The 27,340-nt window shown below is 36.8% G+C and overlaps 4 protein-coding genes and 1 long non-coding RNA gene across 5 annotated transcripts; 1 reads left to right on the top strand and 4 right to left on the bottom strand.

The window, feature by feature from the left end:
- Positions 1 to 903: 903 nt before the first annotated feature.
- On the bottom strand, positions 904 to 2,221 carry LOC105448580. The gene is made up of 3 exons (XM_011687279.1): positions 1,988 to 2,221; positions 1,355 to 1,659; positions 904 to 1,116 (listed from the first exon to the last, which is right to left on the bottom strand). Exons 1-3 carry the CDS (start codon positions 2,144 to 2,146, stop codon positions 1,002 to 1,004), a joined length of 579 nt encoding a protein of 192 aa, XP_011685581.1. The 5' UTR covers positions 2,147 to 2,221; the 3' UTR covers positions 904 to 1,001.
- A 2,738-nt stretch (positions 2,222 to 4,959) lies between these two features.
- Positions 4,960 to 8,468, bottom strand: LOC105448656. Its single transcript, XM_011687395.1, has 5 exons — positions 8,301 to 8,468; positions 7,124 to 7,520; positions 6,594 to 7,036; positions 6,023 to 6,401; positions 4,960 to 5,501 (listed from the first exon to the last, which is right to left on the bottom strand). The coding sequence occupies exons 1-5, from the start codon at positions 8,404 to 8,406 to the stop codon at positions 5,168 to 5,170; spliced, it is 1,659 nt and encodes a 552-aa protein (XP_011685697.1). The 5' UTR covers positions 8,407 to 8,468; the 3' UTR covers positions 4,960 to 5,167.
- A 595-nt stretch (positions 8,469 to 9,063) lies between these two features.
- LOC105448727 (protein DGCR14 homolog) lies at positions 9,064 to 11,617 on the bottom strand. The gene is made up of 3 exons (XM_011687496.1): positions 11,341 to 11,617; positions 9,981 to 11,160; positions 9,064 to 9,898 (listed from the first exon to the last, which is right to left on the bottom strand). Exons 1-3 carry the CDS (start codon positions 11,342 to 11,344, stop codon positions 9,595 to 9,597), a joined length of 1,488 nt encoding a protein of 495 aa, XP_011685798.1. The 5' UTR covers positions 11,345 to 11,617; the 3' UTR covers positions 9,064 to 9,594.
- A 220-nt stretch (positions 11,618 to 11,837) lies between these two features.
- Positions 11,838 to 14,228, top strand: LOC105448802. The gene is made up of 2 exons (XR_974281.1): positions 11,838 to 12,020; positions 13,958 to 14,228. It is a non-coding gene; the product is annotated as an uncharacterized LOC105448802 (long non-coding RNA).
- A 5,297-nt stretch (positions 14,229 to 19,525) lies between these two features.
- Positions 19,526 to 27,315, bottom strand: LOC105448413 (T-box transcription factor TBX1-A). The gene is made up of 4 exons (XM_011686976.1): positions 27,087 to 27,315; positions 25,705 to 26,054; positions 25,328 to 25,579; positions 19,526 to 20,700 (listed from the first exon to the last, which is right to left on the bottom strand). Exons 1-4 carry the CDS (start codon positions 27,310 to 27,312, stop codon positions 20,149 to 20,151), a joined length of 1,380 nt encoding a protein of 459 aa, XP_011685278.1. The 5' UTR covers positions 27,313 to 27,315; the 3' UTR covers positions 19,526 to 20,148.
- Positions 27,316 to 27,340: the final 25 nt, after the last annotated feature.

Raw genomic sequence — 27,340 nt, 5'->3', positions numbered from 1 at the left:
GCACGCACGCACGCACGCACGCGCGCGCGCGCACACCTATTTATAAATATAGACATATTACATTGACATTTAGTAAATTTTTATTCGCGTTTATAAACGTATGAAATATTAGAAATACGGTAAACAATTTTTTTTTTATTTATGAAAAATTTCTAGTATATGTATTATGTATGTAAATTTTGCAGTAAATTACTATTCATCAAATTATAAAGTATAAATAAAAGAAAAATTATTTAAATTAACGAATCGGTGAAAATTTGAATACTTTCCACATAAATTGGTAAAGTTTTTGATAACGATCAATTTGATGACGTAGAAATAGTATTTTGCATATTTGTATGTATGTATCATATATAAAAATTATTATTTACACTTGCATCATATTTATAAATTTTCTATTTAAATATTATTATTACTATTGCTTACATTTTGTAAAATGAAGTAATCTATAATGATTTATAAATTTACATACATATAATTTGCAAACATTGCAAATATTGCAATGTAAATAACAAATATAAAATTAAAAAATTCATGTATGTAAGCAAATTCTAATTCGCATATTTAAAATTTATATTTAAAATAAAATCGTATGCTTGCAGCGTAAAATTATCACGTTATTATTTCGATCCGATTCTTTTATCACACGTATCATGCACATGTATTACATATATATTAAATTTATAAAAAGATTTATAAAAGGCATTTTAGCTATTTTGTACAATAATATATTTGGTCAAATAAAACAAGAATTTTAAAAAGAGATTATTTATTATTACTTGTTAAAAAAAGGTTTGAAATTTAAAATACTTAAATAGTAAGCATGTAAGATATAAATCTAATATAAAGACATAAGAAGATATGTATAAAAGGTAAGGAGTAAAAGATTATTAAAAATCGGAATCATTTTTCTTAAACCTCTTTATTTATTTGTTATTTGTCAGTCAAATACTATGTATTTCTCACATTTGATGAGAGATACGGTATTATCGGAAATAATTTCATGCCGTATTACAACGGTTAGAGGATGACACTTGACAGGCAGGAACTAAAATCCTGTCGATTTTACTAGTAAGGCCAGTCAAAAGCTTAATGGACTGTGGCGTTGGTTCCGTTCTGAAATAAAAATAAATGTTATTTGATGTAAAAGACATTTTTCTATTGAAAATAATCTGGATTGTTAACTGGAAAGAATTTATTTTAATAAAATAATGTGCGCAAAGGATTGGCAAATAAATTCATAAATAAAAAAAATAACAATTGAATTCCGATAGATTATATAATCTGTGATTGTGGTGAATGAAATTCGTTATTTTAAATGTAATATAAAAGAGAGAAATTTTAGGATGCTTACGAAATTAATGAAGGTGAAGATGGCACTTGAAAATCGATATTGTATCGTTTCGTCGAAATTGGCACGGGTGGAGATGATAGAGCCTGGATGTTGTACTCGTAAGATTTCCCTTGAAAAGGATCCGGCGTAATTATTTCCTCGGACTGAGGTACTTGAGGTACTTGAGGTATTTGTACAGAAATTGGATATTCCGCTTGTGGTTGATATGCGATCGGTTTAGTAGAGATCACTCGATAATTTAATTTCAGTGGTTGATAGACGCAAGATTTGGGTGAAACGAATTCCGTCACAGGTTTTGCAGGTTCCTGTAAATTATTTTGCAGATACTTATTTGCTGCACAACAATAGTTACTGAAAATGATATTTATTATAAATCTTTAATAAAATAGGAGAATAGTACATATATTATTATTATTATTATTTAAGAAGGATAGAGCACATCTCAAGTATTGTGTATACATGAAGAATAAGAGAATTTCAGTGAAATAATTCTTTATTATATATACCTAAAGAGTTAGGTAATTAAATTGTAAATGTATATTATAATGTATGTTGAGCTTAAAGGAGATCATTGCTATACTATGTGATAAGATATATATATTATTGTGTAATATATCACACGTCTGATGATACCTCAATTGTAACAGGCAGATAACGTGGTGAATGACACGGCTCGCCATATGTAACTATTTTAGCTCCATTATAATCCGGTAATTTAAAGCCATAAAAAGACCTCGAATGGAAACAGACGATGATAACGATAAAAAATTTTAATTTGAGTACCGCCGCCATCGTCGTAAGATTTTCTCGTAAGGATTCACGAAACCTAAACTGATCTTCGACATATCGCGCTCTTGATATAGAAGTGGTTTCGTCCAAGACAAATTCACGAAATATTTCCTGTTTAGCTGTAACCACAGATAAACCTTTAACAATAACAAAATAATAATCTCTTGTTACTACGTGTTCCGCGAGACTGAGAAATTGCGACTGAGAGGTGGAGTGAGCACGTATTTTCCTTGGTGCGTGTCCTTGCGAGATTTCTCATTTCCTGTGTCACGCAGATCACCAACAAATCATTTTGTTTATTAGGCAATTGTTATAAGAATGAAAGATAAATGTCACATCTATATACTAGTTTTATTAATTACAATATTGATAAATTAAGATACACGTTCTGAATATATAATTATTAAATAAATTACTTTAACATATGTACATATATGTGTATGTATATATATATATAATATTTACAATTATATATATATTTACAATTGCAAAGAAAGAGAGGAGAGAGAGAGAGAGAGAGAGAGAAAGAGAGAGAGAGAGAGAAAGAGCAGACTATATTTTTATAAAACTTTATTGTAACGAAGAAAAGCATTTGTCGCGATCTTTATATAAACTGATTTTTTCTTCCTTTTAAAACTATCGATAACTACATTAATTATCAGAGAGTTCATATTTCATGTGAGAATATTTTGAAATAAAAAATGGCAATCTCTCATATATCTATTATTGACTTTTGGATAGCCGTAATTTTTAATACGTAAAAAAACTTTTATACACGAGAAAAAATTGACTTATGCTGGAAAGATTATATGATTCGATTTAGAAGAGCATCGATATTGAAATGTTGAAAAGAATTGAAGAATTCCTCTCAATTTCATGAGAATATATGTATTAGGTATAATGTATCTTTTTGAAGCACGCTCCTTTTCTCTCAAACATAGTTTTATATCTCAAAAAGATAGAGAGATATTCAGCTTATAATTGTGATGAGGATATTTTGTATAATGTATTTATTAGATATTAACATAGAATTTACATTTAAAGGACATACACTATCGTCGTCATTTACATCATAAATTACTATATATTTCATTCTTGCAATCGTTTTGTACTTTGTTTCATATTTGCCTCGCTGCTTGTAATTTATACCACGTATGTAAATGAAATAAATCAGTTCGATGCGTGCATACACATCATAAATTTCGCGTATGTGCTCGCGAAGAAAGAAGAGAAAAAAGAGAGGATGAAGAGAAACACTTGAACTCGTAGAGCATCTTTAAATAGCTACGCACGCTCCGAGACCCGCTCTTGCTCCCGGAGAAGATACATTATGTTTCCCTCACAGCGATCATCGTGCATTACCATATGGTACTTCCCTTTTCCCGGTTGAAATACTTTATGACGTGTTGACGCGGGTCGTGTTTTGGCCGAGAAAGTTGAGAAGGGAGAGTATAAAGGGAGAGTATTCTATACGCGCATTTGTAAATATTCGTTAGATTATAGACAGAAAGTCGTTTGATATTCAACAAGTCGCCTGCACGAAACAATTTTTATCATAAAGATGCCTAAAACAATCGTCATAAATCTTTTTCGGTTGTTAGAAATAAGATTACTACACTGGACGAAAAAAAATTGGTTGAAAAACGCAAAATTTGTTTCATTTTAATAAACCTGAATGATTTCTTACATGAATCTATAATATGTATGTACGTATATATATATATATATATATATATATATATGTTAAAATAATTTATTTAATAATTATAAATTCAGAACGTGTATCTTAATTTATTAATATTGTATAAATTAATAAAACTAGTATATAGATACGACGTTTATCTTTCAAAATATTTAGTCCGATACGTTCGACTAAACGTTACTACGATGACACAAAATAATTTGTTACTATTATAAACAAAATATTATTTTTTAACTAAACTATTTTGTTTCAACAAAAATTTATCGTATTCAACTCAACCGTTTTATTAAAAATACATACTATTTATTATCCCCATCAGCATCAATTCGATACTTGCAGGAATTTAAACAAATATATTACTTGGATAAATAGCAAACACAAATAAATACTACTAGTATTTCGAACAAAATAATTTAATTGAGTTGGTTTAGTTAATTCTTAATTAAAAAATTTTGATAGTTGACATGAATAAAATATACCTTTCTTTGTGCAACTAAAGAATTGTTGACTTAACTATTGAATCAAACAACTATATGAATTTAGTTCGTACAATCAATTTTTTTTCTCAGTGCATTACAAATATTTTGTTTATTTATGTAATACTGTAGTATATAATATTGTTACAAGTAATGGTAAAAGTAATAATAAATTAAAAAGATTTAATAATTTTGTTTCACAATTAAAATTTATTAAATGAATTTTGAGATAAATTTATCAGATGTATTTAAAGCTGTAATAATTTATTAGAGCAATTTATCTAATTTTCAATTAAATTTGACTCACAGAATGTCGGAATAAAATAAAAAATTAAAAAAATGATTTTTTTATTATATTAAATTATAATATCACGTAATTGCTGCTTATTAAAACAAAAACGCGTCGCTATGTTAAAAGTATATGCACTATACAATTGCAATTTTACGGATTTTACGGAGTAAAATGATACGGTTTTCCCTTAATCTTTTATCTAGATACACGGACACATATATGGATTATATATGTTATGTATACATACATAACATGTGGAGATTTTCTTAGCTGAGAGAGAAAGAAAGATAGAGGAGGGAAAAAATAAGGATAATTAGGATTTGTATAATAAAATTAACGACGTCAATCGACTTGACTTTCGCACAATTGCTATATATTATCTTAACAATAACAACATCACAATTAGACACACGACTGGGACTAGTGTAACATATATTGGAGGATGTCTACGTCTTCGCGTTTCAGAGAAGAATCAAGATTCATCTGGGTAATCGCGAACCGTCAATAAGCTGCGAGTCCTTTTCACGCATTTCACGTATAACGTTTACGAAAAATCATACAGCTTGATATGAGGGACCATGCTTCTGGACGAAACTTTTCAATCTGGCGAATATGCCGGATGTGGAATCATCACTGTCGTCCTCCTCGTAGCTATTGTCGTCCGCGTAATGACGAACGTACAACTCCGGAGCATGGACGCTACTTCTCAGGGTGTCATCTTGGTCTTCGTTCTTCACGAGTTCTCGATTGACGACGACGCTGCCAGGAACGTAATCGGGGTCTGGTGGTCCTATCGGACCGCAATCCGCTGCGATATCGTCTTGCGCGTTGAATGTGCCAATAGGATCCGTTGATAAAGGCTCGTTGCATGGCGCGTATCCTAGATCTCTAAAACCAATTATTCGCCAAAATAGGTACATGTATAATATTTATTACGTAAGCATTTCTCTCGATACTTGAATTGCCATACAAATAACACTCGCGTGTGTATAAATAAAATAAAAATATGGATGATGCTTATTCTTGGAAATTATTCCAATTTGTCGTTGCGCCGATATACTAATTCGACATCGAGACATTTTTAATCTCTCTAAATGTCCAAACGTTGGAGATTTGAGCGAGATTGCGGATTAAAATCGTATTTTTTCAAATGACAGTTTTGTTTTAGAAAAGTACTCAAATTAATTGGAAAAATGTCAAAATGTTAGATCAATCTTAGGAATGAAAACGCACGCGTTTTTATGTTGCAAAAAAAAAGGAGTAATTTTACATTTTAGCAAGATTATTGAAGAACCGAAAGAGAACGCTTTGCAAATGACCTGATGACGCCTGGTCTAATGAAAATGCCGACTTGACCCGCAATTTAAATACGCTATAGTTAAATAAAATTGTTTTTTTTTTCGGCTTACCCGTACGTAATAAAGTTCTCTTGCTGCCGCTGGGCAATCTCCTCCTGATTTATCCTCTCGCGTTCGATGGCTTCGAGCTCCGCCAACTTTGCTTCCTCGTGCTCGTCGTAAGCGCCGATAGTGACGGGAACCGATGACACTGATTTCAACTCTACGACAGGTTTATCTAGGACTTGAAGTTTTTCCTCGGGGACGTCCGGCACCTTTTTGCTGGGCGATGGCTCGGTCGGCACAGTCCGATGACCGAATGCCAGCTTGTCTTCCGGTATGAACGCTCTCTTATTGTAGTACACGGTACGCGGAAAGAGATTTTTATATGCCAAGGTGACTGAGACCGGATCCGCTGGCAGTCGAGGATACGAATAGTCCTCAGGAAACTCTAAAATACAAATACAAACGTCTCATCTCAGTATTGCTTATCTCAATTTTACCTCAAATTCAAAGCAGGTTTATATTAACTCGACTGAAACACTCAAATCTCAAATAGGAAGATTTAAGAAGAGGCAGAAAAGAGAGCTCTACCTTGAGTGATAATCCAACATGTTAATCTAACTTGAAAAGAGAGACATACCTAAATCATCGCCAAAATCGTTAGGAGATTCGTAGCTAGAAGTACGACGACTCGTAGCCGATCCTTGGATCGTCTTGATGTTACTTGACGTTGCGAAACCGGCCGCGCTGGCACCCGCGTACGATCCTTGTCCGTATGCGGTCGAGCTTGCGCTGGAACTCGCGTATGACCCTCCATATCCTCCGAAACGACCGGAACTGCCGTAACGCGTAGCCGCGTATTTGCCGAGACTTCCGCTGATTGCGGATCCACCGGTCGTCAAACCAAGTTTTCTTAATCCAGCCTCGTCGATCTGTCCGTTGAGTACTTGGACACAAACCTCGTAAGGAATAGGGGGCTCACATTTGATTTTGCCAGGATGTGCCGGTGTTACTTTGGTAATCACCTGGAATTTATCGCTCGACGGGCTAGACGGATAACACAGGTCGCCGATCGGTGGAAAACTGTTAACGCAATGAAAAGAATGTTTAGTCAATGTAATCGAATTGAAATGCATGATGAACAAATACGGCGTATACGGCGAAATATACCTGGGCACGACTTTTCCTTCAATATTAGAGGATAGGAGATCGCGAACCTCCAGAGATTCGGAAGTCTTTCCGCATCCGCAATTGGAAGTAACTCTGCTCGAGACAGATTTGAAAGGTGAATAAGCGTTGCTTCCTCCAAGAATTCCGACGGAAGACGAGGAACTTGAAGAGCTGCTGCTGCTGCTGCTACCGCTATACGTTCCTCCGTATGCATATGGCTTATTGGGAAAAGATGCCACGCTTTCGGATTGCCATCGATCCGTTCCCACGGACAGTCTTCCAACCGCTTCACGTGCCGCTGCAGCTTCGTTGATTGCTTCCGGCGACGCATAGAACAGCGGTTTTTGCACTTTCGCTGCTTTTACCACTATTTCCCCGCATCTGCACGCGTTGATGCCTAAAGAATCAAGATATGAATGACATAAATAATTAAATCACTTTTTTATATCCTAAAGTTAAAGTGAGAACACTCCAGTAAACGGGAAAGGATTAAAATAAATTAAAATTTTTTAATTTATGGATTGAAATGGATTTAGCCTCTGTGGAAATGAATGCATTTCTATTTTTTCATAATACGAACATAATATAATATTAATATATATACATATATATATATATATATATATTATTTTTTGGATTTAAATAAATTGAAACAATGCATTTCTTAGTCACAATTTTTAATTGACCTAACCATTATGATCCATTTTTATGGAAAAAATTTTTGAATTTAATTAGATTGAAAAAACTGTATTTTCTATCTGGAATTTTGAATTAACCAGTATATTCACGATTTGCTTTTTAATGCTGAATTTTTGTTAGATTCAATGGTGAATAGAAAATGTGCTTTATACAATTCCTATAAATGAATATAAATGAATATATTGGGCATTGAAATGGATTTAGATTTTCAAAAGTACGCATTCGCGAACGTTGAAATGAATTTTTTTCAATTTATTTCAATCCTTTCTCGTTTATATATTGAGATTAACGTGATCAGTAATGTGAGTGTAACAGTAATGTAATACAAAAGTAATTTAATACAAAAATTTTAACATCTTTAACTATTTCGTAATGTAAGAATTATGTCGCGAGATAATTGTCGGATAAATAGCGGAAATCGGAAGATCAAGAAGTTAGTGATTCGTTGCTCGAGTAACGCGGAATACAATCGACGTACCTGGGCCTAAGTTTCCACACGTATGTTCTGATTTGACTGGACTGCCGATGGACCGGGTCACTATCGTTAGGAGCAAGGCGGCTCCTAGAACCAAAGAGGACCTCATTCTTGTCTCAACGATAATACTCTCTTCTCTTCTTCATCTTATTTCTGGCGTTACATTTATATAAGAAGCCAGCAAGCTCTTTAGCGAGCACGACGATTTTGCAATCGATCAACAATGAGTGTTTGGGCGACTTGGATATGCCCGAATATACTTCCTGTTGCAACGTTTATACGTACAAATTTATTATGACTTTATTGTCACTTCCTGAATTCGCACGTTCCAATAAAACGTGTAAAAAGCCGCGTTTAATAGTTTTCGCGTTCACTCGCGTTAAGAGATATCATAATCATCCGTTTTGTTGTAGAGGAAACGAATCGTCTGATTAATTTAATTTCATTTCCGTATTTGTGACTAACAATAAACGAAACGGAGAGTTGCCAGGATGAAAGTCAAGAATGCATACCGATTTCCATGAATGATGAAAGAAGCGAGTCAAGGCCATTAATCATGAGACCACGCAGTCTTCCTTTTCCCAGTTTTGTACTTTAATACTATATTTGTACTGTTTTTAAGCGGATAAACATGTATTACAAATGCGATAAAATGTGCTACATTACTTACGTTAAAAATATTAAATAGTATTACCGGAGAATATTTCGAGACAATAATTTCAGGATATCACGAGGAAGAAAAGATGAAAGATTTTGAAAGATCATGTACAGTATCATAAAATATTTTATTTCCCATGCACATGACACAAGATATTTTGAAATTTGATCTACAGTTGTAGCTGATGTTGTTAGATTTCAAGAGGACGAAACTCTTTCGGCACTTGCCTTCGACGAATATATTTAAAGAAAAATACGAGATATAAAAATTTATGATTTATACAAAAATCAAGTGAAAAGCCTTGCTTACATGAAATGTAGTAAATAAGTAATAATTCTAAATAGTAATAATTGCAAACATAACAAATGCCTGTATAATTTGTAAGATAACATGCAACATTCAATAAGACTCGAATTAAATTATTACATTATATTATAAACACTATAATTAACTATTTATATACATCATTTACAAGGTATATTCGCGCGGACGCGCGCGCGCGAGAGAGATAGAGAGAAAGAATTATCTCCTTAATACAGACAAATAAGTTTGGTACATTTTGACATATTGATGTATATGTCATTCAAAGTCTACACGCAATCTTTTTACAATACATACAATTTTGATGAATAAAAAACTTTATTTATTGAAGAAATCTGACGCTCGTTGCCGCTGCGGAGGTAGATTAAGTAAGTTATCGGTGAGTACGGGTCCTTGTATCCGCGTGGCATTAATTTCCGACTTTTGAGAGGTGCTACTGGTTTCCTTAGCGAGTACGTTTGCACGTGGCGTATTAGGTGCTCTGATGCCTACGGACGGAGTCCTGGACAATGGCGTTCGCCGAGGGGACGGCGTGCTCGATATCCGAAGTTTCTGAGTCGCTAATCTTCTTGCCGCGGGAGACATAGTGCTTAGACGATCTATAGTTGATCTCGGTGACGGACTGTAAAGAAAATTTACAATTGCTTGTAAATTTTTACACATTTACATTTGATTATTATGCATTGACACTTGAAAACACTTACGTGGCTAATGATTTTCTGGCTGCTTCTAAGGCTTTATTTTTTCGGTCCCTGTGTCTCTCGCCAGCCTTCTCAGCCAACTGCAACGCCAGTTGCTCTCTTTTCGGCGGTTCCGCTATTCTGAACGACGGTCCCTGACTCGTCTTCAACAACGGAGTGTCACCACCATCCAATCGAAAGGGCGTCCCCTCGATCTGACCCCATGTCATCAACGGACTTTCGCACTCTCCCGGTCTCGGACTTGGCGTCACCACGAAGCTAAAACCATTCACTCGTGGCGTTGCGTTTCTGACGATCTCTTTGCCATCCACGCCAATCTTGCCGTCGTTCGCTCTGGACTGTGACTTGGCCAGTTCGTCAATGGTCTCTTTATTTTGTTGCTCGTTAAACGGGTTTGTTCGCAATCTCGTGTTTTCGTGCATTATAGTTTGCTTCTTCTTAGCCAATTCTATTTTCTCCTCTGCCGTAAGTTCCACTCCGTCGGGTATGTACATAATGTAATTCTTATTCTTGTAAGTCCAACTGTCTACTTGTTTAGGCCTGGTATTTGATCCTTCGATAGCTAAAACGTGGTCAGTGATGGGTTCGTCGATAGCGAGCCATGCTTTCGACTTGTCCTCCGCCTCATAAAGCCAGGCGTACTTGAGCTTACGGTTATTCTCGGCTTCAACCATCATCTCTTCAAAACTAGCGTTATCCTCGCTAGTATGAGTACTCAAATAATCATCCAGACCAATCTTATTTTCAGTTTTATCCATCATCTTTATGGACTCGACGCATATTTTTTCAGACGATACGACCTGAGAGGTGGGTGGCGATTCGTGGCGTTCTGACTCGCAATCAGTTCTGCGCAACGGGGTTTCGAAAGTCGCTGGACTGACTGGCCTCTCAGTGACGGGTCGGCCGGAGCTATATTTCGCATACAGCTCTCTCATTCTGTTCATATCGTTCTGCTCTAAAGCATCTAGATACTGATTTTGTGCTTGTAGCTTTTCCAAGTGCGGGAAGAAATCCTTTTGTATAATGTCGCTCATTTTTTCAATATATGTATCTTCGTCTAAGATCTTTGGTCGAGTACTTTTACTCCTCTTAACAGATCCGATAGGCTTCTTGAATACAATCAAATCCTTAATATTTTTAGCGGCTTCGAGAGCCTTAGAACCTGGACTGTCCGTAATGGAATCTGAAGGAGGAAAATTAACACATGCATGACATACGAATAATGCGATCTAGAAAGACGGCTGGAAAAATTTGCTGTTTAAGAACTTTTTCTATATATTGTGAAATAAAAAGATGAGTTTCTCATTTGATTCGTTTGTAAAATGAAAAGATAGTCGTCTTACATTTACATTATGATACTTACTCATTTTGATCAACGTAGCTCCGTACAATCTTCACACAGGTTTAATTGAGGTTATGTAACGAGTGTGAACAATTCTCGCTCAAATTATACCATAAATAACCTTGAATATGGAGCATTTACCAGTGTAAGAAATATTAGTTTATATTACAAATCTGTTCGATGGAACCTTGTACTGATTACATCACGTCTCACTTCTTAATTTTTCTACGGAAATCAGGCAATAGATTCTATCTGCCTGCAATCATATGATTCATATCTACTTTATCCAACAGCATATGTATATGTATATATATATTCGTTAATGTTATCGACATATGATGCGCGACTGTACATACATATGTCACGTGGCGCTATCTATCTTACGTGGTCACCAACGGTCGATCCGCACGTATGTACAAAATCGAAATTGAACGATATCGACAGATGGAAAGCTAAGAATTTCAATCAAGTTTCATAATTCACACACACTTGCGCTGCTGGTGCACACACTGACACACTACACAGTGCACACTTGTGACTTGAAGATGCGACGCCGACCGCGGCGTTGCGAAATGTTATTATTCGGGTCGTTGTACAATATAATGAAATAATACATGTATATGACGCAAGTTCGTTTTATGGAAAATTTATTTTAAATGTTCCACAACCTACAACTGCGCGACGGACGTATGTATATATATGTACGTAAGAGTAAGAAACTTGGAAACATATCTGAATATAACGTATGTATAACGTAATTCGACTATGGCTGTGCAACATGCAGGAAACATTTACATTTACGATATACACGTGCATTTCGCATTTCGTTCTTGTACCGCGGGTTCGATGCACGTGGACATGGATATAGGCATAGAGTTGACAATCGCAATTTCTTTGTTCCAAATAATAACAATCGCCCAACAATAATTGTCTAAATTTTAAAATAATCTTGTGAATCGAAAGATTAAATGCATCGCTGCGATCGCCCCGCGCGGTTAAGATTTAATTCCTTTAGAAGATCTGCGATGAATATATATGGTACGGCCCTGGATCTCTGGCCACTATATACTCGCTCCGGTCGCCGTCGTCGCCGATGATATTTTGGTCCAGCTGGGACAGTGGGACGGGACCACGAGAGATATCGCGTTTGCGTACGTGTCTCTCGTCGTGCCGGCATGGCGCGCGCGAGCGAGCGAGCGAGCGACGAGCAAAGATCCGATCCGTGGCGAGGCGAGGCGAGGCGAGGCGAGAATGCGAGATCCCGACTCTCTCGAGGTGTTGGAGGGCCACGTTGACAGACATATGAGGATTCCAGCGGCGAGATAGGATATACGTGCCGACTACGTCGCGGAGAGAGTACCGCCAAATTGCGCGTCACCTAGTTCCCGTTTCCTCCTTTCTCGACAAAACCTGCACCTCCACGACAATCGTTGAGAAAAGTCCATTCGACTTATATTCGCACATTTCTAATTTATTAATTTTTCCAAAATTTTATGCGCGTAAAAAAAAGGCAAGCTTTGCTGCACGTTGCAGCACAGTCATTATACAGCTATTATAATGTCGCAAATTCAATAAAAAAAAGCGATCAAATTTTGCTAATAATGAATTATTCAATATACATCGCGAGACGAAAAAATTTTGTCTTGTTAAAAATTCTTGTTGAGTATTTTATAAAAACACGGACTTTTGTTGCTAAAGCAAAATAGAGTTTCTACTTGTAACATTAAATACTACAAGGTTTGTCCTTGCGACTTGAAGTTGCGACAAATAAATCAATAGTTGAGCGAAACTATTTGTAGATTTAACAATTAAATTATTATTTTTAGCAGATAAAAAATTAATGAAAATTAATGTCCTCTGTACAATAATGAGCATTTTTCTCTTTACAACAACGATCTCAAAGCAAATAGGATAAAAACTAATAGTATAAAAACGATCAGGAAAAGCCTTAATTTTTTTTTAAACTTGGCCTTTGCAAAATCGACACGATGCCATGCGACGCGACGTCCCCGTGATCTTCCGATTATACTCCCGATTCCCGCGATATACTCATAATCCACGACTTCGGCATCGATACGATTACGATCTTTGAAGATAAGAGTTATCGTTATTTATTTCGCATCGCACACACTTTATTAATAATAACGAAAAGTCACGGTTATTTACGTATACTAATCGCGTATACGAACGCGTATATATTTCAATAATCGCACGACCGATGACTGACAAAGCGCGTTTAATTAGCCAACTCGTCAATTAAAAACTATCGTAATGTTTCTTCTTTGGTGCCGCGCCAACTCGCGCGCAAACTTGCTTTCTTTCTTCACATTTCTTCCAATATTTCCACAATATGTTGTTTCGAAAATCATAATGTTACGACGCGCGATGTAATTGTAAAAGGCGCAACGTTCGATTTCTAGCCTCGCGGTCTTAAAGGAGATCAGGCAAATCGAAATAACAATACGGTTAGGTAGGAAAAAAAATAAGAGCGGCGACTCTCGCCGAGAAGCGTAAAACTTGAACCAAGATACGCACTTCCAAAATAAAGAAAAGATGTCTAAGATGTTTTGTTTCTGCAATGTTAAGAGATTTATTTATATACTTGGGATATAAACCAAAGTAAAACGGTACTTTACAGATACCAAAAAAGGAAGAAGACGGACGTGTCTATCGGCGAGAGAATGAAAACTGTCCAAGCAAGCGGAGAGCGTGAAGACAGATGCGGACCGTGACCATGCCTACGCGCGGCACAAGTTTACCTTACCTACTTGATCGTAAATAAAAGGGAGAGACGATCTTCTATGTACAAATATTAATGTGCAGATACGACAGGCAAGTTGATAATGTTATCGAGACAAAAATGCAATGCTTTATTGTGAGATATAAGAATTAAAAGTTGCATTAATAATTAGGCCACTTACGTTTCTTGATCGAAATGACGATCAAGTTTTTTTGATAAGGATTCGGCTAAAGGTCTTTCGCCGAAACGATTATTAGCACGCGCGCGTGCGAACTTGAATAACTACGCAAAGGAAAAAGTGATTTTCACCAAGTGGCGCGGGAAAGTCAAAATACGATGCAGGCGAGCAAAGACTAGCTGCGGGGTAAAGTAAAGCGGTGTATGTCGAGACGGCGAAAGTGAAAGAGAGCGGTAGGATATAGGGTCGAGTAGAGAGGAAACGAAAAGGTTGCAGACGTAAAGCGTAAACAGTCGAGGTGCGATTTGACGTGCACTCCAACTCCGGGTCGTTGGTACACGCGCGCGCGAGGCGCGCCTTCCGCTTTAAGAAAGAGGGCCCCGTCTGCCCCGCGGTCCCCGTCTGCGTGTGGAGGAAGACGGCGATGGCTGGAATCTGTAAATCTGTCATTGCGTCCGTATTCGTGCGCGGGATATGAACTTCTTGATCGTCGCATCCGCGCCGCTTCGCGACGCGTTTCCTCGGATCTCGAATCTGGCCGCGGTTTAAGTTTAAAGCTTCAGACAATCTGACTTTTCAGTCTCAGAGAATCGAGAGAGCAGTTTTGTTCAGATCTCTTCGCGGTAATACGTGTTCGTAGCGAGTCCAAAGTGGCACTGGATTAGAGACCGGAGAGATATCGGCCAATATCGAGATACTATATAGATATCTACACATTATGATTTGAATGTAAAATAGTCGGATGATAATAAGACGTGGATTCGCATGTATGTAGATGGATAATTATTACGTATAGATCAATATAATGCATATATAGGATTAAAAGTTTAGAGCTTATTTTTTTCTCTTCTTAAAAGAAAAATTCCATGATTATGGATTTCGAGGTATCGATTACGAAAAAACCTTATTGCGACTTATGTCATCATTCTCGCCTAAAACTATGAAAATTTCATTTGAAATATTCTTTTCACGAAAAGCATGTCCTTCGCGAATCGCGATACATCGTTTTTTCGCGCATTCTATATATATGTGTGTGTGTGTGTGTGTGTGTGTGTGTGTGTGCAGATGATATATCTTGACTACGTTAACTCGAGAGCTTCTTCGAAAATTCAGAAAGCGTTTCGCCGCGTCGACGATGTGGAAACTATAAAAGCTCTGCTACCGAATCGTATGATCCGGTGGTACGCGATGCAGGCGATGACAGATTCATGATCCGCGGCATGGTTCGTCTTTCTCCTTCCTCCTGGATATATGGATACACGCCCCCTCTTTCCTCCTTCCTCTTTTTCCTCACCATGCGCAAAGAATCTAAACCGAGCGGTTCATTTGTCGGTCTTTGATCCGTACGATCAACGAGTCACTGCCGGAAAATTAGAAAGAAACTCTTTTATTTATAAGCTCTTTCGCGCGTCCTGCTCCTCATTATATCCGATTCTATTCGCGGTATTATCGATAAATGAGATAGTGATAATAATAGGCCGTCGCAGAATATAATTAAATTGGCCAATTCTTTTTTTAAAAAAGAAGGCCATTAAAAATAGGGATTGTAAGAAAAGGAACACAAGAAGAGATTGGTAGTTTTTAAGGAATTGAAATGATTTTCATGTGCGTTAATACGTCTAATGCTCTGCCGCGATTCGATTCTGAACATGAGATTACCTTTTAAATATGTGACGTGGAGAAGTTGTATATGTATACTATTTACTAGTAGCATGTACATACGCGGAACAACAGCATTGCAGCGTGCTGAGTAGCGTAAATTCAGCGTTCGTTCACTGATTGTAAGAAGAGAACACGGTCAGAAATTGAGTTGGCTAGAAAGATATATGTTGTACATATACTCGGACGACAGGAGGGTGAAAGATTCCAGACGCGGTGACTTCCAAGGAAGTCACCGCGGGTTACGCCTCCGTGATAAAGAAGGTTTGTAAGGTTCTAATACGTTTACAGAAAAAAGGAATCTGCACATCTTTAACCAGTAAAAGATATGACTAGAGGCTATTATCAGCAAATATATTTGTGCTGACACTCTTATACAATATTACGTACACTTATTAGAAAAATATTGCCTTATTGTTAGAATCTCAAAAATTCGTACTAGTTGTTGTAATAATTGACACTTGACACTTTAGTTAATTTTACTAACAGTTCCAGTTAATTGCTAATTAATGGTAATTAAGTCTAAATTTTAATCTATAATCTTAACAGTTGGCATCGAGATTACGTTCTCAATCTTATTTTAGGAAATCAGTCTTAAAATTATTTTTCTTTCATGATTAATTTCTTGATAATGTGTGTGTGTGTGTGTGTGTGTGTGTGTGTGTGTGTGTGTGTGTGTGTGTGTGTGTGTGTGTGTGTGTGTGTGTGTGTGTGTGTGTGTGTGTGTGTGTGTGTGTGTGTGTGTAGTGTGTGTGTAGTGTGTGTGTGTGTGTGTGTGTGTGTGTGTGTGTGTGTGTGTGTGTGTGTGTGTGTGTGTGTGTGTGTGTGTGTGTGTGTGTGATAATTAACAGATTATTGGCGATTATTATTTTTGACAAAAAACCACGTAAACCACGTAAATCTTTTTCTTTTTGAGCGACCCTTTTCTTTTGAGGCAATAAAGACTTTCGCATGACGTCCTTTAATTCTCGACGTTAGTTAATTTGAGGGAAAAGGGGGAGGGGATTGTTACGTCGTCTTTGATTCGTTCAGAAGAGGTGTCACTGATGGCGGTGCCAGTGAGGTCGGTTGACCTCTTGAGGATTAACTCCAGTTAGTCGCGCAATACCTACAACGAAGATGAAAGAATACGTCAGAGAAAGGGATGGGGTGTCTTTCTCTTTTTTACTGCCGGCGGCGTCACGCGTCGTCGATAAGCGCGGCCTCTCTGTAGACTAGGAGTCTCGCGCGCGCGAGTCTTATATCACTCTTAAAGTTAAGGTGTCCAAAGTACAAGAAAGACAAGACCCCCCTTGTCGTGGCATACGCTATATTTTTCTCGTAACGACTTGTGCGCCCGCGCAAAAGTCATTTCACATATGTTAATAAGCTCCAATTTTGCGCGCCAACTAAATTAACAAGTTGATTGCACTTTGGAATAAGTTACATTATAATCAACTACAGAAAAATAAATTTAAGAAAAAATATACATATCTACAATTAAGTAAATCGGTTTTAACTCTTTGTAGTATAGAGTAGTATCGTCAACACCTACTAGCAATGCGCTAACAATAAGACAAATTTTTCTAAAAGCATGCCTTCTCTTTATTTATTGATATCTTCTTAATAATAATAATAATAATCATATCCTGCGAATTATAGTATGATTTCTTACACAAAAGAAAATTGATAGACATATAGTTTAATTTTCGATAATATATAATAGATCGCGTGCTTACGCTTACGGGATGCTTATACGTACAACATCCCGTTTCATTGCACCATTTTTCTCCTTTAGTCAGAGGCGGGGACATTTTTGAAAATACGGACGAGTGCAAAACGTTTAGCTAAACCGGGAGAATGTAGCCATGGCACCGATGATCATTAAGCATACGCCTGTAATATGTTTACACTGCAGCGTTGTTCCTCGCGCAGCCATCAATCACGGCGAACGTCGAGTCGGTCTCGTCCGTCGTTCCATGAGACTGACGGAGGCTTCAGACGCTCGGGTTCCTTTCCATCTCGCTTCGTTGCCGCTTGCTCGTCATTTCCGACAGTTGCGGTGTCAAATCATGATTCGCATGATGGTTGACAAACGTATCATTGTTGGCTTTAATTGCTAATTAATTTTAGCGAATGCGACGGTTGATATTCCAAATTCTGAAAAGTCTGACGACTTTTACGTAGAAATACTTTTTTTTAAATCAAAATAATAAATAATAAATAAATCTTCACTAACAATAAGTCGTTTTGAACGTCGTTTTTATACATTATGTATATCGAAAAATATTTTATACATATATGTGCAGATCGATTTATAATGAAAAATATAAATATCTCGAAAAGTGACATAGAAAACATGGAAAATTGTTTCAAAAGACAAAAGTTATACGGTTTGAAGGGAAACAGATATTGATAAAATAAATTTTTCAAAGTCATATGAAGATCATTGCTTTTTTTAAATTAAATTATATAATTTTTTACATAACATGATTCCCTCGAATTCTGTATATAAAAGTATTAAGATAAAGTTATCGAAAGATCTTATACTTTACGAGATATTTTATACTTTATTATACGCCTTATTTCGATATAAAATATGAAATATCTCAAACTATTAATTTCTTAATAATTTAATACTTTTGTGCGCAGAATAATGAGATGAATCGATTGGTGTAAAGAAAACACGCAATTGCTTTAAAAAAGAAATGCAATTTGTAATATGCAACTATATATTTATTTTGAAAAGTAACTGCGTGTTTTCTTTAAACCAATTGATTATTCTATGCATAAAAGTATTAAGGTACAATTATGTAAAAAAATTATAAAATGTATTTAAAAGCAGCGCCTTTATATGACTTTGAAAAATTGATTTTATCAATATTTGTCTCTTCAAACCGTAGAATTTTTGTCTGAAACAATTTTCCGTATTTTCCATATTTTCGTGATATTAATTGTTCATTATAAATGGACCATTCTGTATATACATATATATATATATATATGTGTGTGTATGTGTGTGTGTGTGTGTGTGTGTGTGTGTGTGTGTGTGTGTGTGTCGAGTATTACATTTGCACATATTTTTATCATTAATATATTTTTAAATAATAATATATTTTGTTGTAAAGAATAAAAATTTTTCGCCCGCGCGTCACGAATCGTACATTCGATTTCGTAGGAAAAAGGAGTTTTGTTCAGAAGAAATAAATTGTGCATAGTTTGCCTTATTCAACCGTATACGTTTATTCTTCGTTTGGCCATAAAATGTCCCTCCGCTGCTATCGCATATGCTGAAGGAGAACTCTTAAAAAGTTAAAGGCACAATGGTACGATAGCCGGGCGGCATAATTTATTAAGGCACTTAGTAACCACGTTACTCTCACCAAGTGTCATGGCGCGTTTACTTTCCCGTCCTGGCTCGAGAACGTTTTAGGCTCGTTCGGCATTTGAGACACTCAGTATAAATAGACGCACTTTGCTCCTACAAAAGGCACTTACTTCCCCCCACGATCTTCCGCAACTTTACCAGTTACATCGATCAGTCTCGATTCTTTTCTTACGCGCAAATTAATTCAAACGATCACACAGATTTACACGGAAATTAATATCAAAATTGATTCGCAAATAAGAAGTTTGGGTTATCGATTGTATGCGTGTTTCGTAATTGTCTTTAATTTATTGATAATTTTAATATCGCGTGCAGACGCACGTTAGCACTTTGTAAAAGTATGTTGATGTCATCAACGGTATATGCGCGCGTATCGTCTAGCTAATTATTCATAATTTAACTCACGATCAGATATTGGCACAATCCTTGATACAAGTTACAGGTTACATCATTGAGTAACTCAGCAAATCGAGTAACGAGACTATATATATACGCGTAAAAATATAATGATTTATCATTTATAAACTATATCCTCACTCTCATTATCTGTTAAATTAAATAAGCTTAAATCGAAAATTGTCGTTACACGCAAAATTACTCCAAAACACATAACATACATAGATATACGTACACGCGTGCGCGTAAAAATGGTCATCTTTTAATTGAAATCCTGAAATCATGACATTTTATGCGAATTGATTCTTTTTATATAAACTTGTAAGAAAAAGTCGGCCGCGAATGATACGGATATATCTTTTGGTAACTGTTTTTCCAGTATTTTTCGAATGTAACAAAGACGGATGTAACGACAAAGTCATTATAAATAAGATGAGAGAGAATCGGTCGCTGCACGAATCGCGAATAGCGAATAGCGAATCTACGCGGTTATCGTGGCCCGTAGAGAGACGCGCTCGAATGCGCATGCTGCGGATAATGGACCGCGTTGACCGTATGCGCTGACGATTGTCCATGATGACTCGAGTAATGCGTCCAATGGCTACCTGCACCGCCCGTTGCACCGTAGAACTGATGGTGCTCCTGAGATGTGGCAGATACACCCGGAATCTGATGCATCGATGCACCCGGAATCGGCATCGCGTTGTAACCTGCAGATGCAGGGAGAATGGCACCCGCGCCACTCGCGGCTCCCGTGGCGGGCCTTTTGGCGGGATTTGACATCCCGCCGACCGCGACGGCCGCCACGCCGTCGCACTCGTCCGACTCGCAATCCCGGAAGCCCTTGGCGAACGGGTTACTGGCGATCTTGAGCTGCGTTATCCGATGATTTTGGTACGCGGTGACCGCGGTGAACCTAGTTTCCGGGAAGGAAAACGTCTTGAAGTTTTCCGTGCGGGGATCCGGCGCCGAGCCCGGTGGCGAGGGAGCGACCACCACGTGGCAGCGCGGCTGATAACGGTGCATCGAGTTCAGGATAATCTGCAACGCGAAAAGATCAAAGGTCTCGACATATGTGCAAAATGCGCTCAGGAGACCAGTACTATCGAGTGTTTTTAACGCATACAGAATCTATAGAGATATCTATTATAGAGCGATTCTCCAGCATTCTCGGGCACGAATATACAAAGTAATCAACTTTCTTCCTTCTTATACGAACATGCAGTTTAAAGTTTCGAAAGAATTAGGCAGACGGAATATCATTTTTAAGATCGATTGAGTAAACGCCAAATAAAGCGATGTAAAGTTTCATGATCGACATTCATTTTGATAAATGATTCGACTTAACTTAAAATAGAAGAAGAAAAAAGGAGCTAGGAGGTTGAATTTAATTCTTTCTCTCTCTTAAATTGTCAAACGCGAAATATCTGTAAAGTTTGCAAATTTAAAACGTTTTTTTTTCTTTTTAATTTCGTAAAAGTATAGATCACAAGGTCGATCGTACTGCACGAAAAGACGGAGTATGTAGGTACATATGTTACAAATATATTGTGACAAACGCTTTCACGCGCAGCTCGATCGATAGGAAGCATACAAATTGGTAAAGTTCCCTTCGTACTCGAGGAACTAACCGAGAAAAAAGGAAAGATATACAAGAGAAAAAGAAGAGAAATGGGAACACGTGAAGCTCGTATTCGGTGGAAGGAAGGAGCGCCACAGGGGGGCGGTCGCAATGTTTGACAGCTACGAGAGACTCGGTGACTAATTAATGTAAAAACTAACCCCCGGCCCGCAATCCGACACCCTCGGCCTTTCCTTTGCGCACTCACACACATGCATATGCTTCGTGATGTGTTGGTAGATACCTACGTATGTGCACGCGTGTGTCCAAACGTACGTATGCGTATACTTGCTACGCGAGAGGAAAAGAGGCGTGTGTGGCCTCCGAAAATTAGACCGCACCGTTTCCCGCGAGTTAACTTTTCACCGATAGTTTTGTCTAATTCTCTAACGTTGTCTAATGTTTCCGTTTAACCATCTAACTTTTGCTGCAATAATTTCTCCTTTAACACATTATTGAATATTGAATATTGAACATTGCGCTTCGTACATTCCACAGATATATGTATATTTTAGGTCACCTTGCGTTTTTTCATCCAGAAATTGCAGATTTGCATCTCGGATTAATTTTTCCATAAATATTTAGACGTAATATTTTTGCAATTTTTTATATTTAAATCTAAACATTTTTATATTGACATTAAAAGTGGTAATTTTGCTCGAATATAAAATTTATTCAAGTTTCAAGTTAAACAGTACTTGAATAATAAAGAGAGTCTCCAACACTGAGGAACACCGTTCATACATTTGTGATCTCATCATCAGTCATCTCTAGGAAATATTATCTCTCGAACACGATAATTATGCTAAAATTAAAGAATTTTATCTCTATTTCATATTTATCTTTGCGTACTTTCTTCTCGAAGATGTGTGTGTGTGCGTGTGTGTGAGAGAAATCTAAGGTAAATCTAAGGTACAATTTAAAGTGATATCGAAATATCCGGAGATGTGCGCGTCTCGTGATAGCGAATGCGTCAATTAAGGACGAGCATTGGGACGAGCATTCCTGACCCGCCTACAAAGAGTTTTTACAATTTTTTACGCGGCTTGGTGCCAGATTTTTCGGTGCGCAATTAAAGGAACAAACTACTCTGTGTGTAGCGCGAGAAAAAGAACGACCTCTCGTCATGGGTCAGAGATCCTCTCCTGCAAAAGAAGAGCGATACGTTTCTTGAGAGAAATGCGAGCGCGCGGAGACTCTAAACTTTCCTCCTTCTCCATGAAGCCGAGGATGTTTCGAATGTCGAAAAATAAATCACGTCTCGAGAATAGATGTCAGCCTTTACGATTGCATAAATTTGAAACGCGATAAATATTACGCCTGAATATGTAGAGTGTATATTCGGTTACGAATAATCAGATGGGAGACACACATATACGATAAGCTAATTTGTTTACTTTAATTATAAAAGTATATAATTTGAGAAGAATCGGAAGAATAATCTCTTCTCTCGACTTCAAGCTCACATAGAATTTTACTTGTTAGATGAAGTCATTTTGACAATTTAGCACTCATTGTTAAAGGATATAAAAGATATACCTAACGTTCTACAAGCGCAACGTAAGAAACAATATTGCTAATAACATAAAAGAGTAAATATTTTGCTACATATCATAATTTGTACAGATCTAATCGTGCAATGTTTGACCGAAAGAAAAATATTCAAGAATTAATTTTACTAATTTATATATACCGTGTGCAACCTTAATTGATTGTAAGATCAAAACTCGATATTGTATATTATAGAAATCTCATTTGGCGATGTTTGTTGTATCCTTTTCTCGCATCAGGAAATACTTATTGTGTCGGATTCAGTTTTGAATGCGAGTGACCTGACCCCTTTCTAAATTTTAATTATAATTTTTAAGTGGATCGGCACGCGTGCTTACGGCATGTCGCGTCGTTTCATTCATCGGTATGTCGCGACATTGCGATGCAGAAAGTGTTTCGCGATCGTGTTCGCGGTCGACTTGATAGAGCTCTGGCACGAACGTGCAATGTGCTCGCGAGAAATTATTTTCGGCTCCGTAGACTTTGCCACAGGTAGACGCATCACGTGGCACCGCTGCTGCGTGATCAAGAGATCGAAACGCGAATTCAACACGAGCAATGTTTTCTTCCAGGTTTTGACGATTTATGTACGATCAAACATGCATATATATAGATAGAGACAGGATAAAAATAGATCCTTTTTTTATACAAATAGCGAGAGAATTGAAGACTTAAGTGTCACTTAATTAGAGATATGTCATATATAAATGTCAGAAAAAAGTACAAAAGTCTTTAATAAGAAGAAAAGATCTTTGCGCTAAGAGATTAATGTTTTATATATGGTTAATCCTTCTAATCTAATATTACATCAGATTTAATCTTTCATTCTATACTTTTATTTCAATTTTGATAATTCTCGTTATCGATATTTCTTATTATATCTTATTATACAGGAATTATTTATTACAAAGTTGATTTTATGTTTCAATCTTTATATTTCGTGCGACGTGAAATTATCGTGAAAAGTAGATTTCGTTATTACGCCTCACTCTTGCAAAAAAGATTTCGCAATCAAGACCGACGTCGCACCATGTCAGAATAAGCAAATATGCTGACCGATGCTAATTCTTTCTTGATATAATACTCATTACATGGCATAGTCTCTTTCCCAGGGCCTATAAATCGCACGCGGTTTACATTACATCTGTTTACATTATTTTACACACACTCTCGCGTCTATCCGCGGCGACAGGAAGGCGAGAATAATACGTCGCAGACACAATATTTCGAGCGAAAACCATATGAAAGCATTAAACTTTAAATTCATTTTATTTGGTTATACTTGCTGTTATAATTTATTTCCTAATTTTCTTGAATTTGAGAGAATAAAGCATTTACATTGTAAGCGACGTAACAAAAATTCAACTTTTGTAAAAAAAAATTAAAGATTAAATTAAACATTTAAAAAAATATTACAAAATATAAGAGAGAGAGAGAGAGAGAGAGAGAGAGAGAGAAGATAAAAAAATAGAGAAAAAGCTTAATGCATATGTTTAGTATCGTTGCGTCTTATCTGGAGATTTGTATAAGGAAGCAAATTATGTATAAAAATTAATATTAAAAGTTAAATTGAATCTTTAAAGGTTCTTTCATGAGTATATAATTTTTGAATATATTTTTTAATATTTTCACCATAGCATTTTAAACAGCCGTTTTTAACAGCCATCAAATCAATTATGTTTGTATCATTAATTATTTCAAGACAACCAACACGCGACGAATATTTCTTTGTAGGAAAGAAAGGAAATCTCACAGTCAGTGAGATACTTGACGTTAATCTATAAGCGGCATCTTTTAAACGGTGAAGAATCCTCATGAAAACGCCACGTCGTGCCGCATCGTTTCTCTCTGTAATTTTTCGTGAGCGCGACAGACTCGTATCTCAGGTCAATTAAGACGAACTCGTGCGTAAACGACAAACATGTGGAAACCTTCGCATCTTTCATTCTACTTTATTATATAGATGCGTTTTACGAAATGATGATACAAAGACATCGAATAAAAATTCGATTGAAGAGGATACATCGAGGCGAGAGAAAGAGAGAGAGAGAGAGAGAGAGAATTTATGCCACTTTGTATTTTTTATTATTTCTGATTCTAAAAATATCGATATTTGATGTTAAAGAAAAAAAAGGAATGGCTTGATTTGAAATTATTCGTTTTAAATGTTTTATAATATTTTAATTTTTGCAGATGAAGGTAAAATGATATTAGTATTATAATTGAATTCTGCAACATTTCAAATAAATGTCGAGAGAAAATAAAAAATAATTTAATTGATGAGATGGATGCATGCTATATAAAATCAAAGCACATTGATGTGAAACATCGATATAAAACGTCTGTTTGATACGATAACGCGTGAGTGTTGTCACGAAATATACATAATTCTCTAGAATCTAGATATAATCGCTATATTATAGTAGCATCATATCACCAGTGATGGTATAAATTATTGCGAATAATTCGACAAAAAGTTGATAAAAGTTGACTCACGTGTCCGTTATCGTCAAGCTGATTGTTGGTCAGTTTTAACTTGTCGAAGGAAATTGGCTGCTTCATCCAATGAGCGCCACTCGCAGGACTATCGGGATGCACGTGGATCCTGGGGGGTGATACGGGATCGGCTCGACCCGCCACGACCCAGGCGCTGCTGTGGAAAGCGTATCGGTATCTCTTGTCATCACACGGGACAAAATCCATCACCATCAGATACTCCGTGTTGGGCTCCAAACCGAACAATCGACACTGCCGATCATTAAAATTCATCATTTCATTCGCGCTTGACATTCGCGACATGAGACTGCATTTTCGTTTCTGGCCAATTTGTCTGTTTAACAATCACGTATCACACGTCGTATCATGATCCTCACCTGAAACGTGGGGAACATTCTTCGTCCGGCTTTCGTAACGATCATCTCGGTGCCCAGCTGATGGAATTCCTCCCAGAGCGGCTTTGCCTCCAGAGCGGCGCCTGCACCGAGTAATGCCGAATGAAGCGGCCGTTTCACAGCCGATTCTTCGGCGGAGGATCCACCGTCCTCACTCGGATGATGGTCACTGTGATGACTATTGTTGTTGTTGCTGTCGTTGCGCGATTCCATTGTGACAGTTGCAGGGGAAATCGAATTCGCCGAATTCGTCGAGTGAATTGGCAAAATGGCTTTTATCGGATGATTGGGACTGCGAGATCTTTTTACTCTTCCGGCGCTTTGCAAACAGGCTGGAAAAATAGAAGACGATAGAAAACGATTCAACAGATAGATAGATTCGGCGCTTATATCTCTCGATTACGCGAAGACGCGCCGACGCATGTTTTATTTTATATGTATATAAAATGTGCCCGTGTATATCACAGTTATTTCGTTAGCTTTACGTCGTCGCTTTACGAGGAAACTGCAAAAAATTGCAGTTGATTAGTAAATTGACTAATAGTAAATTCGATTGGACGCATATATAGTGCGTATACTCATTGTTAATGCACATTAATGCCTGCACTGTACACTGTCCTAATCTCAATGTAAAAATGTAATATTTCGAATAATAAAATATGCTGAATAAATATTTTATCAAATAAAATAATAAGGTACTATTATAAGAACATACATATTTGCGTTGATTTGTGTACAACAATTTTAATGTGCTCTAAGTGCGCACTAGTGTATCCAACTGAATTTGCTATAATTTAGATTTATCAAGTATGCTTAACGTATCGCTCAGCATAATACAACATCTAAAAAATCATTAAAGCCAATCGGCTTCTGCTCGTAATGGTATATATTTTTGTTAAATACTTTGTTATTTTACATTATGAATTACTTTATCGTTTCGCACATGACACGTATTAACTTTCGTCAACTTTCAAGTTATAAACTTGAAAGTAATTTAGAAATGGGTAATCGAATGATCAACGATCGCGAAAAAAATGTTCGATATGACATTGTCATGTTTGTGCTAAAAAAAAGAAAAAAGAATATACTAACAAATACTGCAGTGTATGTACAGAATGCAATAAAAAAGAAAAGCAATCCTCTTTAATTGTAGTGCAGTAGATATAATATGTAGATACGGCCGCGCTTTTGATCGCGTCGCGGTGACAAATATTCCACGTATATGTATAGGTAGTGGCAGAATGGCATAATCTTCTAATAAATCGAAATATTTCGGAAAAATATACCTAAATAAAAATTTTTTTCTAGCGTTTGATCGAAAAGTTACATGCATCTTTAAAAAAAAGCTAAAACGTATTATTCACCTTCCATTTGTTGCATCGGCGATGGTACAGCTGGCAGATGCTGATGCTGATGCTGATAGTGTTGGTGGTGGTGGTGATAGTGGTGGTGGTGATGCTGCTGCTGCTGCTGCTGCTGCTGTTGCTGCTGCTGCTGCTGCTGATGATGATGATGGTGATAATGCGCTGGCCATTGCTGATAGCAGCAATCGGCGGCGATTTCGCGTCGTTGCTCGTGTTGCGATTGCATCGTCAAATTAGCGATGTCAATTATTATC

Source organism: Wasmannia auropunctata, unplaced genomic scaffold (genome assembly GCF_000956235.1).
Source record: "Wasmannia auropunctata unplaced genomic scaffold, wasmannia.A_1.0 LD336116.1, whole genome shotgun sequence".
Lineage (NCBI taxonomy): Eukaryota > Metazoa > Arthropoda > Insecta > Hymenoptera > Formicidae > Wasmannia > Wasmannia auropunctata.
This window is presented reverse-complemented; position numbering and strand designations above follow the sequence as displayed.

Bases quoted from the DNA above. Each gene is read 5' to 3' on its own strand.
- LOC105448580 (XM_011687279.1), bottom strand. From the start codon at position 2,146: ATGGCGGCGGTACTCAAATTAAAATTTTTTATCGTTATCATCGTCTGT. The intron at 1,660-1,987 runs GTATCATCAGAC...AATAATTTACAG, and splicing joins ATCTGCCTGTTACAATTGAG to GAACCTGCAAAACCTGTGAC. The intron at 1,117-1,354 runs GTAAGCATCCTA...TTTTTATTTCAG, and splicing joins TCTTCACCTTCATTAATTTC to AACGGAACCAACGCCACAGT.
- LOC105448656 (XM_011687395.1), bottom strand. From the start codon at position 8,406: ATGAGGTCCTCTTTGGTTCTAGGAGCCGCCTTGCTCCTAACGATAGTG. The intron at 7,037-7,123 runs GTATATTTCGCC...TTGCGTTAACAG, and splicing joins GAAGGAAAAGTCGTGCCCAG to TTTTCCACCGATCGGCGACC. The intron at 6,402-6,593 runs GTATGTCTCTCT...TTTGTATTTTAG, and splicing joins CGATTTTGGCGATGATTTAG to AGTTTCCTGAGGACTATTCG.
- LOC105448727 (XM_011687496.1), bottom strand. The intron at 9,899-9,980 runs GTAAGTGTTTTC...TTTTCTTTACAG, and splicing joins GCCAGAAAATCATTAGCCAC to TCCGTCACCGAGATCAACTA.
- LOC105448413 (XM_011686976.1), bottom strand. From the start codon at position 27,312: ATGCAATCGCAACACGAGCAACGACGCGAAATCGCCGCCGATTGCTGC. The intron at 26,055-27,086 runs GTGAATAATACG...CTATTTTTCCAG, and splicing joins GCCGATGCAACAAATGGAAG to CCTGTTTGCAAAGCGCCGGA. The intron at 25,580-25,704 runs GTGAGGATCATG...AATGATCGGCAG, and splicing joins GAATGTTCCCCACGTTTCAG to TGTCGATTGTTCGGTTTGGA.